Raw genomic sequence first — 12,921 nt, 5'->3', positions numbered from 1 at the left:
CATCGATAATGCATCTTTGTAAAGCAAGTCAGGCAAGCGTGAGAGAAGTGGCTATATCATCCTTGGCAACGATACTCAGCGAGACTCGGGGGTTATAAGAATCTTGTATGACTGCAAGATGTCGTTGAAGTCCGAGAGATAGAAGACAGAGGTCCCAAGTGACAAAGACAGGGACGAGGGACATTTTTCATGCATACTTGTCTAGTACGAATGCGGGGAAAGACCCTTGAATGTAGGGTAACAGATGATCTGCATGGGGTCACCTAGGTTCGCATAATGTGAAATACGAACTTGATTGTGGACTCCATGACAAAAGGAGTTTAGTACATATATCATGCATCAGTAACTGCTTTGCTAAGCTGATAAAGGACAGGGATTATGGCATTTGTTCAGTGGAGCGGAATTTTCTCTTTCCACGATTTTTCACAAGCTTCAAACGTTTTGCGATTCCGAGGTGTTAGAAATATTACAGTGGGAGGCTTGCAGTAGGAATAATACCTAATTATTAGCTACGAGAGCTCCTAATGAGCTCCTTATATACTACGAAAAGTATCTAGAATATTCTACCAAAAGTACTAAATATATCTAAGTATCGTGACAAATGAGTAAGCCGAAGCTTCGGGAATCTTCTAGTATGAGCTTGAAGTTGCAAATCCCAACACGAGGACATCCAATGGTTAGATGCATCCGTCGACGAGGCCACACAACATGGCAGATGATCATGGCGACCGGCTATCACGCTGTCACATGTGACTTGACTGGGCACCGTCTGGCGACTGTTTTATAATGCCGTTCCTCTATGTTTCACTAGAATATTTGAATATGTAGCTGACAGTAGGAGGAATTTTTGCTAAATTTTTGCAGTGAAGTTTCGAACATTCACCCCGAAGTCGGAGGTAACCCTAATTGTGGTACAACGACAGAACATTCTCAGTGGCACGTAGCACTCACTACTCCTTCAAGCTTCATTGCCCGAAAACTGGGGTATGTCCGCCTTTTCAAGGTCAAGAGCACCGAGGTTCATTCAATCACGAAGTGGTTGGTCAAAAAATGGATTGGAAAGCAGCACTACACATAAGAATGGTACATCCGTAACATCTCCCATCCACCATCAAAACGTCGGCAATAACTATATGGTCAGAGAGCTCTCAGTAAAATGCCCATCCGACGACGAAACAAGAAGGCTAACCTGACGATTCACGACCAATCTTCCCAGTACATTCCAATACGATGATTGAACGTTCACTCACTACGCGCACCAAAAGTCAGCCGAATTCGCCAGATGAATGCGTAATCTATTCACAGGAGCGACAAGGTGATGTCGCCGTTGACCTTGGCCTGGATGGCAATCTCGACCTCGAGGTTAAGGTCAAGACGGAGCTTCGGCAGCGGGGGACGCGGCGTGCAACCGACGATTTGTCCACCGAGGACGGAGTAGGTGAAATTTCGTAGCGGTTTCTGGGGCAGACATTGTTGGGAGGCTTGCTGGCTCTTCAAGGTTCTTTTATACGCGATCGGAAATTTTGAGGGTAGGAATTTTTCGCGATACTAGAGTCTTCGTGGAATGTAGGGCGTGTTCCAGTATCAAATTGGAAGCCCTGCAAGTATGTTGCGACGCCGGATTTCGAGCTGTCGTAAGCTTGCAGTAATGGACTCGCGCCGTTCCCAAACACGATGGTCATCATATTTGTCACAGGGAGATTCTTCACTTCTCCATAACAAAACTACCTCGGTCGGACGCAGAGAGGAAAAAGAACATTAGGGCGAGAAATGCTGGTAGTGGCGGGTAGCGGAACTCGGGCTAATTTGTTGCAACGAGACAATGAGCTTTGAACAATACCCAAGCAGGCCGACTCACGAAACTGTCATTCTGTCGAAGGCTCTTTTCTCATGATAGCTGATTTTGAGCCGCGTTTTTGATGTAAAAAGTTAACGAGATGGGTCCAGGTGGGGTTCGTCGAGACCGAAGGGGGGTGTTCATGTTTTCCAGAAATCTACTCTGGGGAATGAAGACATGCCTCGGAGACCATCGCGCGGAAGTGATGGCGCAAGAGTAGCAGAGTCGTAGATGATGGAGGTGATGATGGTTGCAAATCAAGCGGCAAGCCGGACTTTTCCGCAATGACTAAACCTTGGAGGTGAATCTTGGACCCATTCCCCTGCCCTGCCCTCGTCTGGGCTGCACCGTCTTCCCTTCACACATAATACGTCGTTACTTCTTTCTCCTTCCTCAATCGTTTCCATCTCCTCCCTAAAACTGAAGAAGTACATATATCTTTAATCTTTCTTCCCTTTATTCTCTTTACTTACTCTGTCATTAGTACTCACGCATATGTGTATGGTACAGGTCTAGGTGTATCAGTCCCCAACCAGCCATCGTGTCTGCAACACATCTGACATATATTTCGACTTCGTGTTGAAATGAGTTTGCGCCAACAAGACCCATTCATGACTCAAGTAGTACGCTTGGATAGTAATACAAGAACATATGCCTTTCATCTATGTTGGAACAATAAAAGTCTGTCGTTTCCTCATTCTTTGGAAAGAATCAGGGACGCTGTCACATGTGACTTCAGGAGGGAACCTTCATTTCAAGAGCTTCTGGACAAAGATGAAGATTGAATATTGAAGGCGCGCGTTGAAACAGTCAATCCAGTAGCGGCAGTTGCCGGGTTCCCGATTCTTCGCCGGATACTAACTAGCAGTAAGCAGTACTAGGCCACTTCTTAGGTATCTTGCTAGAACCACCACGTCGTCGGTTTTCTACGCGCTTCATCGCATTTTGTTCCACTTTCACCTATTTTCTGTATTTCGATAATATAACAAAGTTTCTCAGTGTGATAATTACTGTAATCGACTGCGTTAAATATAAGATATGCCTGCCATCTAGTCGGTGTTTAATCCCAAAAAATTGAGACCTTTGTATGCTGCGGCTTCTTTGGATCGACCTTTACTCGGGCCATTTCCACGGCCGATCTCATTATCATCCACTAGTTGACATGTACATGTGAATGAAAGGTCCTACAATACAGATTTAACGACTTACCATATGCGATCGAGGTCCATGTGTTATGCTTGTCAGGACCACTTTCCGAATAGGTTAAAGTGAGTCCAGCTTGTATTGCATAGTTGTTTAAATCCTGTCGATAATGACGTCGCGGATTGAGACCATCGTATTTTGCACCCTCGTCGCCGTCGATACCACCACCGTCACCATGATTGTCACTGCATTTCCAGCAGATATAGCCTAATTGATCATTGCAATGGCTATGTCCCCAGACTGAGCATTTGGTGCACTTGACAGTGGGAGAGATTCCATCATCAGCTGGATATGCGAGTCTATGGTGAGTGGTACAACCATCAAGAGAGCCGACTACCAACTTACGCTGCCTACATTTACAGCGGAATAGTCCCCTTTTGACATCTTTTTCGCAAATAAAGCATTTCTCATGGAGAGAAGGTGTTGCATGCGTGATGACCATACAGTCCAAGAGTACCGGCCTGAGTGTCACCTCCTCTCGTCGATATCCTGGGCACCTATGCACGGTCCAATAGCTACGGGGGGAACGTGCTACACGTTCTAAAGAGAATGAGGTAAAGGATAACGATGAGAGTATGCTCTTAAATTGGCGCGAAATATCGTCCAATGTGATGCTATTCCCAGTGACTCCTTGCCATATTATCTCTCTGCGCGGTCGTGATAGATTCGTGTCTGTCGTCGCCGTGGTATCAGACTTATCAGGCATCGTATCAGATTGTCCCCCGTGTTCTGCATCAAAAAGCGCCGTAGCAAAAGGCTCCGAAGTGTCAATAGTACGTGCCAAGGTATCTCCTGCATATTAATGTAAGCTCACTGGTTTAGCTAGGCTAATGTAATGGCAAGCTCACTGTATAATATTTCATTGGCGGCGTTGAACGTCTAAGACAGAAGGTCATAAAAACAAGATAGCGAACCAGATTTTCGGTACCTGATGACACAATTCACCAAGGACATCGACTCCTGTCCGATCTTGTCTTGACGCAAAGGAAGTTGAATTCCAAATACCATCAAAGGACAGGACCACTTTGTTGGCACCACTCATAAAGATACTGAAATTCTGACCAACTCAGGTTGATCAGGGGAAATATGTTCGTGATAGTATAAGACTTACCTCAATCCTAACGGAGTGAAAGGGAATACCACGAAGGCACAAGTGACTTAACGCAGACTGTATAACAGGACAGGTCAATTCTGCGAGGATCCTTCTTAGCTTGCGAGAAACGTACAGCGGCGCCAGAGATCTTATTGAAAGTTCAGTCTAAAAGGGATGAAGCTAAATGGGCTGAATATACCAACTGTGCTCCCGCGACAAAAGTTGACACGACGCCAGAGGGAATTGCCGCGGCGATAAATTGTTCGGCGCTTCCTTGCGCATCTACTCAGTCGGTCATTAAACAGGTTACCATACAGTCAGATATCACTTAACCTAGGTCGTAGACCATGAACGGTGTAGGGATATTGACTCGGGAAATTTTCTTCAAATGCAGAAGGTGCGGATGCCTGAGGGCAGATGAATAAGACAACGGTAGTCCTTCCTGAGAACGATGCAAACATTAGATGCTCCTCAAATTTTACTGCTGCTGCGTAGTTCTATGTGTCGTGTAAACACCTTCAGTGATAGAGTATCGACGGAGGAGTCGTTGACAGTGACACACCTTGGAAGCGTCTTTGCCTTCAAAGACTTTGACAACTGCACATTTACCGCCGACTTGAGCTAAATGTAAGCGAAGCCCAGTTCGAACGAAAAGTTCTTCTTTAAGCGCTACATCGGATTCTTCGATGATCTGCACAGCTCGCCAGTTAATTGTTACAAGAAAGCTTAGAGAATAAGACGCACTCGATTGTCGTCGGACTCATCTTTTGGCGCCTTTTCGAGTCTGCCTAGACCCGAGGCAACGTCCTCGATGTCGAGAAACCTTGAAGAATGGCGCTGGACGATATCATGGATAGTTATCAGGGCGGTGATCTGTATTTCAATTAGATGGAAAAGACCAAGACTAGTGAAAGGCCTTGAACTTGAAAAAGTGCCATTGTATCTTGAAATCTTAATTGGAGATCTTGAAGGCGGTCAGCCCGTTTCTTCGTAAAGAGTACGCGGTAAAGCATGCTGCTGTTTGTCTCCCTCTCGATAAAATCCTGTACCTCATGAAGATCCCTAACACTTCAAGTTAGACAGTGACAGAATAGGAACGCAAAAAGCGCACGCTACAAAGTGCTTGATGTTCTCCAATACAGCAGGTGTGATTTCCAGCGTATCGAGGTGTTTAGATATTGTGGCAAGCGCCCTTACACAGCGGGTGGCAACTCTCAAAGCCAGCTCCGTATTCTGCTGGGCCTGAGATATCTGTTGCAGAATACAAGAAATGATTCCAGCAGCCGCACCAAGGGCCGGCACTGAAGTCGCAGCCGCAGCCGCGGCCTAGCAATACTAGACATGAGAGATCCGTATCATAATGTCGTTTCCCTCACCTTGAGAATGTCGACAGTCATAATAGCCAGATCGATACCATCTTCTTCAATTTTCCGCTTCACTCCCTGATTTATCCATTTCATATTTGCGACTGGGAAGACTATAGAGGTCACTGTTGAAGCGGAAGCTTGAACGTAGCAGAAAGAGGGAGAAGGAGAGGGGCATGCGTGGTGCACTGCATCTATTAGCGCTGGCTACTACAGCTAACAGCTGTATTCCCACAGCCAACCCAAAAACTACCGAGAATCTGGGACGAAGCAGCAAGGTGTGATAATTAAAAAGATCGAACTTCATCCATTGCCCCGCGAATCGGATAAAAAATTGATTAGTATAGATGAAAAATCCAGATAACCGGAGCTCACCAAAATGTCCTTCACTTAAAGGAGATTTCATGTACAACGAGTTGAGCTTCTGGATGAAGATGAACATTGGAGGCGCGCGTTGAAACAGTAGGGGCCGGGTCTATACTCGGACAGGCGTTTTCTCCGATTCTTATTCCTGCTCCACGTCTATTAAAAATCTATCTCTGTTCGGACACTAGGATTGTCGAATTCGACACTACTTAGTAGCCCGTTTGGCACTGTCAGGCTTGGGTGGTAATGGATGTAAATTCCACGCTCCCTATCCTTAATAGCTCTATCCCTCCGGTTTGAGGTTTGAGCGACCATCGAGGATAGCGTGCCCCCAATATAAAAAAGCCTGAGCCTCGAAGTGTCGGAAGTGAGAGGTAGGCAAGGAGAAGAAGAGCTGGGCGGCGCTTGGTTGTGGGGGAAGTAGTCGAGGATCATTGACACGGGACTCGATGCTGAAATGCAGGTCGACCTTACAAACGGTGGATGGCAGTCGGCAGCTACGATGAAATCAGATGTCGTCATCTTCATCACTCTCCGGATCGTGTTCGTCTGCGAAAAGGTGGATCTTGAGGCGTTCAGGAAGCTCGTGGGGCGTTTGGAGGTTGGAGAATATCCCTTCCTACTGATGGCAAAGCTGGCCTGGGAGGAAGGAAGAAATGGAGATGGAAGCAGCAGTACCATGAATGGGAGATGGAGGGTACCATTTAGCTGCTGGCTGTTATTTAGAATGGTTTGCAGAAGCTTGTCGGTAACGCAATAGTGGGTCGGGATGCCCTGAAGCACGAGTTCAACTAGGCTGCCAGCGGAGAAGGACTATTTGTGCGGCGTCCCGCTGAGACGGAGGTGCTTCAGACTGGGGAAAAATGCTGACCAATATCGGCGAGTTGATCTACAGTGACTCTGACACCGTTTACATTGTTCGTGAGAATATTCTCACTGACGTCCAAATCACGCTTACACAGTCCAACAAGGGTAGCAATCTTGGACACATCCCTGCTCTGTATTCTCAGCATGCGTCGTTCCTTTTGTCGGTGTTAGTCCTGTATAGTCGCCTAAAATCTGGGACACGACGACGATTTGAGAACCGCAGCAAGGTTCGACATTCCCTCTGTGTGCCTACGAATGGAAGCCTTTTATTGGGTGGATAGAGGTCGACATCCGGTGAGGTCAAGCGTCGGACGTGGTGACGTCCTCGCCATAATCCCATTTATCAAGCTCTCTTGGATATGAAGAGCCGATACAGATGCTGAACAGGACCCAAACATTGATTGAGAGGCGTGTTTGGCGTGTGACAGATTGCTGGCTTTCACGTCCTCGTATTCTAGTGCTGATTCTCATCTCAGCGAGAGTGTGTTTGCGGAGAGGAATGTAGTGAGAACACTACGTGGAGATGGGTCGAGTTGGCATGGAGCATTTCTCCCAGGAAGAGGTGCGAGCCTGTCATTCGGAGAAGGAATTTCGCGTAAGAATTTTAGCCATCTTTCGAACGATGTGGGACCTAGGTGAAAGAGCGAGAAATAGACAAGTCGTTCGCAAACTGTTCCTTGAGTTTAGCTGAACGAAGTATAAGCAAGGCTTGTGAAGAGGGATGGCCTTGAGGAGCGAGAGCTAATCAGCCTACTGTTGACTCGGAATTGAGCACGGTATGAGGAGACCTCGTGTGCGGTGCGTTGAAAGGGAAACGGTGATGGAAAATGTGGAAGGATGATGATGACTCGAACGAGCGATGAGCCAGACGAGTTTTCTTCCTTTACATTCTCTGTCTGAGATGGGAGATTGGGATACTGTTTTGGGATGTGCGTTATCGAAGAGATGGGCGTCGTGTGTTGGATCAAACAGGAGCTTGAAGTAGATACCATCGCAAATCGAGGGTATGTATATCCATAGTACACGATCTACTGATGTTGCTGCGAAACTATCTGTGTCAAGGATGAGTGGTGTACAATAAACGAGACGTCGAAGTTGTACCAATAAGAATACTAGAAACGTTTCATGGTGAAGTGCTTGACTGCAGAGGAAGGTGACGTGGATATCAAAGATCACGACCGAGAGCCATCAAGGTTCGGTATGGCAAGATGTGTTCTGACACGTACGACCACCCCCAGAACACGTGCTTAAAGAGGCCAAGTGGGGCCAACGAGCTCCAAGGAGAATTATAGCCCTCCGATTTGCCTGTCTGTGTCAGACAGAAACCTCGAGCTTTGGAGATAACGAAGAGGTGGGCAGTGCGGGTGCGGACCGGGAAGAAGTAGTCGATCATCAATATTGTGGGGCATCAACACATCATTCTTGTCACTGAAACGGGTGTTAAGACGCGTACCACCAGAACGCGCCTGAGTTCATGTTGGACGTGTTTTGACGATTCGGCCGAGTCGAGGAAAGCGTGTCCTCTGATATTCATGTCGGACAGAAAACCTGAGGAAAAGATCTGGAAGCCAGGACTCGATGATTGCGGTTACAAAAAATCGTTATCCTGTTGAAGCGTGTAGGGTCTGTCTTTTGCATTCAAGTCGATCCCTATGCAAAGTATCTGTACTAGTCTCTCAGCGACACGCCGGGTCTACGAAGAGGAGGTCGGACGGTAGGTGCTACCCTCCAAGAGAGAAAATCGTCTGGGATCCGGAAGGAGTGAATCACGTATTATCTGTAGAGTGCTTTGTTCGGCGTTGTTGAAAAAGAGGCGTGCTAAAGGAAGAAAGAAGACCACAATGATGATGAATACAATCAACAAACCGCGAGGTTGGTTCCTTGACATCGGCCCGAGCAAGTGTAAATCCTTTAAAGTAAGTATGACGGAGCTATGCTGCCGACATCAAGACCGAGATTCGACACGGCAGGGCTCGTGTTCAGCTCTAGAACACGTATGAAGAGTGGGAGAATCCCAGGTATGGTTAACCCTGCGGTATACGTACTAAACATTTAGTGGGCGGTACTATTTGACCATCTATGGTAAGGGTAAGTGGTGTGTTCAGCGGAAGGGAGATAGCCGTACATTTAGTTGGAACCATAATGGCCAGAAGTGCGCTTAGCTGCGGAGGAAGTAGTCAGCCCTGCGTGTGCCGATCATATGAGCACTGCCCCAACCAGGGGCCACCGGCCATCAGTAGTACTAGTACGAGTCGACGCGTGTTCTCGCTCCTGCATCCAGAATCGTAAACTGCCTCCGAGCCATTTATTTTCTTTGCGAAAAATCTCCTTGGAAGATGCGGCAGCGGATAAAGGCAAAGGGGAACCCGATTAGGAACACGCTTACGAGTCACACCCATATATAGTACGCGTATTTTATCTTTTTTTTCTTTCATCCATCTCTAACATGTATACTGACGAGTCTTTTAGGATTAAGCCCATGCGAAAGTATGGCAAGCCAGAATGGCGGATCGTCAAGGATTATAGGAACTTGGATGTGGTGAAGCCCAAGGAGCGAGAGGGGTGCAGGACGCCTGTCGTCAATCCGTATGTGTCTCACTTTCTTGGTTTGTGGACCCGCTAACCATGTTTTGCTTAGAGGCACGCTTGGAGAGATCGACGGACAGCCTGTGGGTACGCGCTATGTGGACAGGACGTTGCTTTTGGAGGCGGGGATGCATGGAGGCATCCGAAGGGGAATCTACTCGTTCAAAGGGAGTGCGCGGTCTGTCGTACTGTGAGTGAACAGCGATGTTGGTTTCTTGTTGCTAACGCTGTTGCAGGTCGGATGGGTATGAAGAGTTCAACAAGGACAAAGGCAATAGAATGTACGCTGCTCTTGTTTCCGTCGCTGAGTCTCGCCTAATGTTTTCTTTGCAGCCGGTTGTGTGGAGAAGGTTCCTTCCGTTGCCTTTCTGTGTCTTCCAGGCGCTGATTATGTGTTAGGCGGACGAAGCAAGGACGGGAAGATGCAAGTCAAGGACCAGGAGTACACCCACGGAAACAGGGCTCTGCAGGTATGTGCTCTTTCATACCCTTGTCCTCCTCTGATGCATCTTAGAACACGATGCAATCTGGCCAACCTGTACGCGTGATTCGGGGATACAAACTCGATTCAAAATATGCCCCAAGCAATGGGTATGTGCACCATTCTCTTTGCATAGCAACGATTGACTTGCGGCTAGGTTCCGCTACGACGGTTTGTACAGAGTGACGGGTTGCTATGAAAAGCGGGACGAAAATGGATATAGGGTCATTTTATTCAAGCTCGAGGTGCGCAACTAGCCTTCTATTGCCCTACACTAGCTGAATTCATATGCAGCGACTTCCTGGTCAACTCCCCATCGGAACTCCAGGTAAATTTTGGGTGTATCCTAATTCCAATGCTCCCGCCAAGACGACCGAGCCGTCTGAGCCTAAGAAGACCGAGTCGACGTCCCTCTTCCCGCCTCGACCCAAGCTCCCTTCCTTCTACAAATCCAGCACATCTTCGCACACCCTCCCATCCAACTGGCAACAAATCGCCGTGAACCAATCATATCCTACGCGTTTGTATTCCGACAGCGGTGCTCCCATGTTACCTGTCCCTGCAGTCAAAGTGATGCACCAGAAAGAGAATTACTGCGATGATACTCTGCAGTACCCAATCAAATCGGAAAGCCCCTCCTCAGTCCCTCTCTTGCAGTACCCTGAATGCGACATCAAGGATATCGGGCCTTCCAGAACTCAGGAGAGCACGGCTACATTGACGTCACCCATTTCCACGCCCACACCCCGCACCTTGGCCAAGAAACCCAGTCCGCTCCCGCGCATCCGCGTCAAAGCCGAGTCCCCACCTCTCGCCTCGGTGCGCAAGAGATCGGGGAGTACCCTCGGCGATCCCCTCCCCCGCAAGCGCCAGAAACTGTCCAACACCCCGCTCGTCAAAGCCGAATCCCCTCCACCCTTCTGCGAGAGGCTGGGTGGCGGTCTTTCTGAGCGTGGTCCTCGGAAGAGGAAGTATAGCGATATGGAGGATTGTGTATGAAATTTGTGTCGTATATTTCAATATTTCTACTGTCCACCTATATTGTCTCTATCTATGCCCAACTTCTATCTTATTTTTCTGAAATATCCCTTCTACTATTACTGTGATGGTCCCTACATTGATTTCGTTGATTTTTGCTCAAGTTGTGTGGCTGTGCACCTTCTTACGACGATCTTCCTTTCTTTTGTTAACCATCACAACAAATCTACTCGCTCCTATGAACTGTGACTGCGACCCGATACCGATGATTCACATTGATGATTAATGATAGGTTTGCCTCAGCACGACTCAACGTGACTCTGGCCTTCAGCGTTAACAAATATCGACCTCTATCAGGTGTTTAGATTACATGGATGTCATGAATCCAGGCGATTTTTTTGCGAGCCACATCAATATCCTCCGGATCGTCGTAGCTTTCAAGACCCTCAGTATCAGTGTGGTGACACGGATGATACTTGAATCTGGCGTGTTTTTCTTGGAGTCATTCCAAGGGAAAACTATGTCACCGGGTGTTCCGTCCATTCTTTTCATTCCTGCAGAATGGAATTATTGTATTGTCACTGGACTCTCGCTCAAAGTCACATGTACCAGGGTTCTGTGTTCTCATCCTCCTTGGTACATGTTCGTCTTCTGTGTCATCTTGTGCCACCACGCACGCCTCGGGTTTCTGATCTACCCGTGTTTTCGATAATGCTGCATTCCCTAGGGATCTCGAAACATTCCGTTGTTCCAACAACTGCGAGTAATATGTGTTTGCGCATCTGAAATAGCTCGAACTGTGTGTAATCGTGGCATGTGGCCGTACACCTCTCTTTTCCCCGGCTAGGCCTCAGCAATGGTGGGAACCTGCAAAGCGGCTGCCTTTCCTTCACTGTTAACCCATAGTCTCTGCTAGCTCAGCACCTCCCTCCTTTCTCAACAGATATCTCCTCTTGCGTGTACCAGCCAGCTTTACCCCAACTCCCTCGATTCTTTATTTCCGAACACCCATGAAAGAGATGGCTTACCTTGAGCACAGACTGGTTATTCCCCGAATGCATTGTATCCTGAATCTCTGTTTCAAAAGGCTTCTAGATGACTGCCAAGATCTGGGAAGACGACTGTCGCTCGAGCTCTGTCAACTCAATTCTCACCCTCTCTTCTCTCAGTCATCCTCGCTAAATGCCTAGACGCCGTTTGATGGATCGATACTCGACTGCATGTGAATCGAAGACCCAGACGCGCTTAAAAACCTCGCTCTACACACGAGGCCTCCAAGTGTCTTGTCTTGAACTCTCATCATGGCACCTCTTACACGCATCCTACCGTGAGTCCCCTCGTCTCTTGGATATATATTCGCCTCCCCAACTGTCCTACTATGTAGCCTGAAAGTGCCAAAACTCAAACGACGCACTTGCTACTTCATCATCGGTGGTGTAGTCGTCGGTGTCGTCTTAGTAGCCGCCGTACCCCCCATTTTGAGCCTCATTGGCTTTGGTCCAGCAGGGCCTGTCGCTGGTAAGTATTCCAGACTCTGAGATTTCCTACTTGTGATAGATCTGATTTGACCTGGCAGGCTTGTTAGCACCTGCCATCCAAAGCGGCATCGGCAATGTTGTTGCTGGGAGTCCCTTCGCAATTGCGCAACATATAGGAATGGTAGGTATGGTCCCTGGTGTGTATGCAGCTGCGGGTGCCATCGGAGGAGCCGGAGGGATCGCGGCTCGGCTTGTGGATTTGCTTGTGGATTGGTTCAGGTGAGGTAGTCCCAGCGGCTGGAATAACGTGCTCTGATTGTCCTCAAGGAAAAGGAACTTGAAGGTCCAGGTTGAATTGATCAATGTGAAGGTGTAGGGTAACATCACCATGTTTTATGTTTAGTGTTTCGTCAGGAAAATCTATGCTTTTATGCCCATACACGTAAGTCAAAATGCACGAATCAAAGTGCCGAATCTGAAAGTTGCGGAATCTCACTCATTTGCTTCCTCATTACGTTGGACATGCCGCATGCCGCCACTGTAAGTCTGCATGGTTAGCGTTGAATGCAGGGAAGCTGGTATACCTTGTCTTCCCATACACTCCATTTGTGGTCTACACCTTTACACTGATGATTTGGGGGCAAATACTTTCTTCTCCTTGCCTTGCT

General features: G+C 47.8%; 4 protein-coding genes across 4 annotated transcripts; 2 read left to right on the top strand and 2 right to left on the bottom strand.

Moving 5' to 3' along the window:
- Positions 1-2,780: 2,780 nt before the first annotated feature.
- EV420DRAFT_1662945 (uncharacterized protein) lies at positions 2,781-5,718 on the bottom strand. Its single transcript, XM_060478940.1, has 15 exons — positions 5,510-5,718; positions 5,245-5,459; positions 5,057-5,195; positions 4,878-5,006; positions 4,696-4,824; positions 4,593-4,630; positions 4,467-4,540; positions 4,333-4,415; positions 4,267-4,281; positions 4,152-4,208; positions 3,969-4,097; positions 3,889-3,919; positions 3,386-3,832; positions 3,047-3,325; positions 2,781-2,990 (listed from the first exon to the last, which is right to left on the bottom strand). Exons 1-15 carry the CDS (start codon positions 5,591-5,593, stop codon positions 2,887-2,889), a joined length of 1,953 nt encoding a protein of 650 aa, XP_060339846.1. The 5' UTR covers positions 5,594-5,718; the 3' UTR covers positions 2,781-2,886.
- EV420DRAFT_86848 (uncharacterized protein) lies at positions 5,637-6,635 on the bottom strand. Its single transcript, XM_060483800.1, has one exon. The coding sequence runs from the start codon at positions 6,542-6,544 to the stop codon at positions 6,023-6,025; it is 522 nt and encodes a 173-aa protein (XP_060339845.1). The 5' UTR covers positions 6,545-6,635; the 3' UTR covers positions 5,637-6,022.
- Positions 6,636-9,152: 2,517 nt separating this feature from the next.
- On the top strand, positions 9,153-11,221 carry EV420DRAFT_1757682 (PUA-like domain-containing protein). Its single transcript, XM_060480517.1, has 8 exons — positions 9,153-9,316; positions 9,369-9,506; positions 9,553-9,597; positions 9,650-9,666; positions 9,716-9,786; positions 9,831-9,907; positions 9,955-10,042; positions 10,092-11,221. Exons 1-8 carry the CDS (start codon positions 9,177-9,179, stop codon positions 10,794-10,796), a joined length of 1,281 nt encoding a protein of 426 aa, XP_060339844.1. The 5' UTR covers positions 9,153-9,176; the 3' UTR covers positions 10,797-11,221.
- Positions 11,222-11,797: 576 nt separating this feature from the next.
- On the top strand, positions 11,798-12,536 carry EV420DRAFT_1742520 (uncharacterized protein; the record flags this gene model as incomplete). Its single annotated transcript, XM_060480046.1, has 3 exons — positions 11,798-12,102; positions 12,160-12,293; positions 12,352-12,536. Exons 1-3 carry the CDS (start codon positions 12,077-12,079, stop codon positions 12,534-12,536), a joined length of 345 nt encoding a protein of 114 aa, XP_060339843.1. The 5' UTR covers positions 11,798-12,076.
- Between the last annotated feature and the right edge of the window lie 385 nt (positions 12,537-12,921).

This window comes from Desarmillaria tabescens (genome assembly GCF_030435595.1).
Source record: "Desarmillaria tabescens strain CCBAS 213 chromosome Unknown EV420scaffold_1, whole genome shotgun sequence".
NCBI lineage: Eukaryota > Fungi > Basidiomycota > Agaricomycetes > Agaricales > Physalacriaceae > Desarmillaria > Desarmillaria tabescens.
Note: the sequence above shows the minus strand (reverse complement) of the source record. Positions and strands in the feature narration are given on the sequence as shown.

Coding starts and splice junctions, on each gene's coding strand:
- EV420DRAFT_1662945 (XM_060478940.1), bottom strand. CDS start 5,593: ATGAAATGGATAAATCAGGGAGTGAAGCGGAAAATTGAAGAAGATGGT. Junction 5,196..5,244: donor AACATCAAGCACTTTGTAGC/GTGCGCTTTTTG, acceptor TTGAAGTGTTAG/GGATCTTCATGAGGTACAGG. Junction 3,920..3,968: donor TTGGTGAATTGTGTCATCAG/GTACCGAAAATC, acceptor CTTCTGTCTTAG/ACGTTCAACGCCGCCAATGA.
- EV420DRAFT_86848 (XM_060483800.1), bottom strand. CDS start 6,544: ATGGTACTGCTGCTTCCATCTCCATTTCTTCCTTCCTCCCAGGCCAGC.
- EV420DRAFT_1757682 (XM_060480517.1), top strand. CDS start 9,177: ATGTATACTGACGAGTCTTTTAGGATTAAGCCCATGCGAAAGTATGGC. Junction 9,787..9,830: donor ACGGAAACAGGGCTCTGCAG/GTATGTGCTCTT, acceptor GATGCATCTTAG/AACACGATGCAATCTGGCCA. Junction 10,043..10,091: donor TCATTTTATTCAAGCTCGAG/GTGCGCAACTAG, acceptor ATTCATATGCAG/CGACTTCCTGGTCAACTCCC.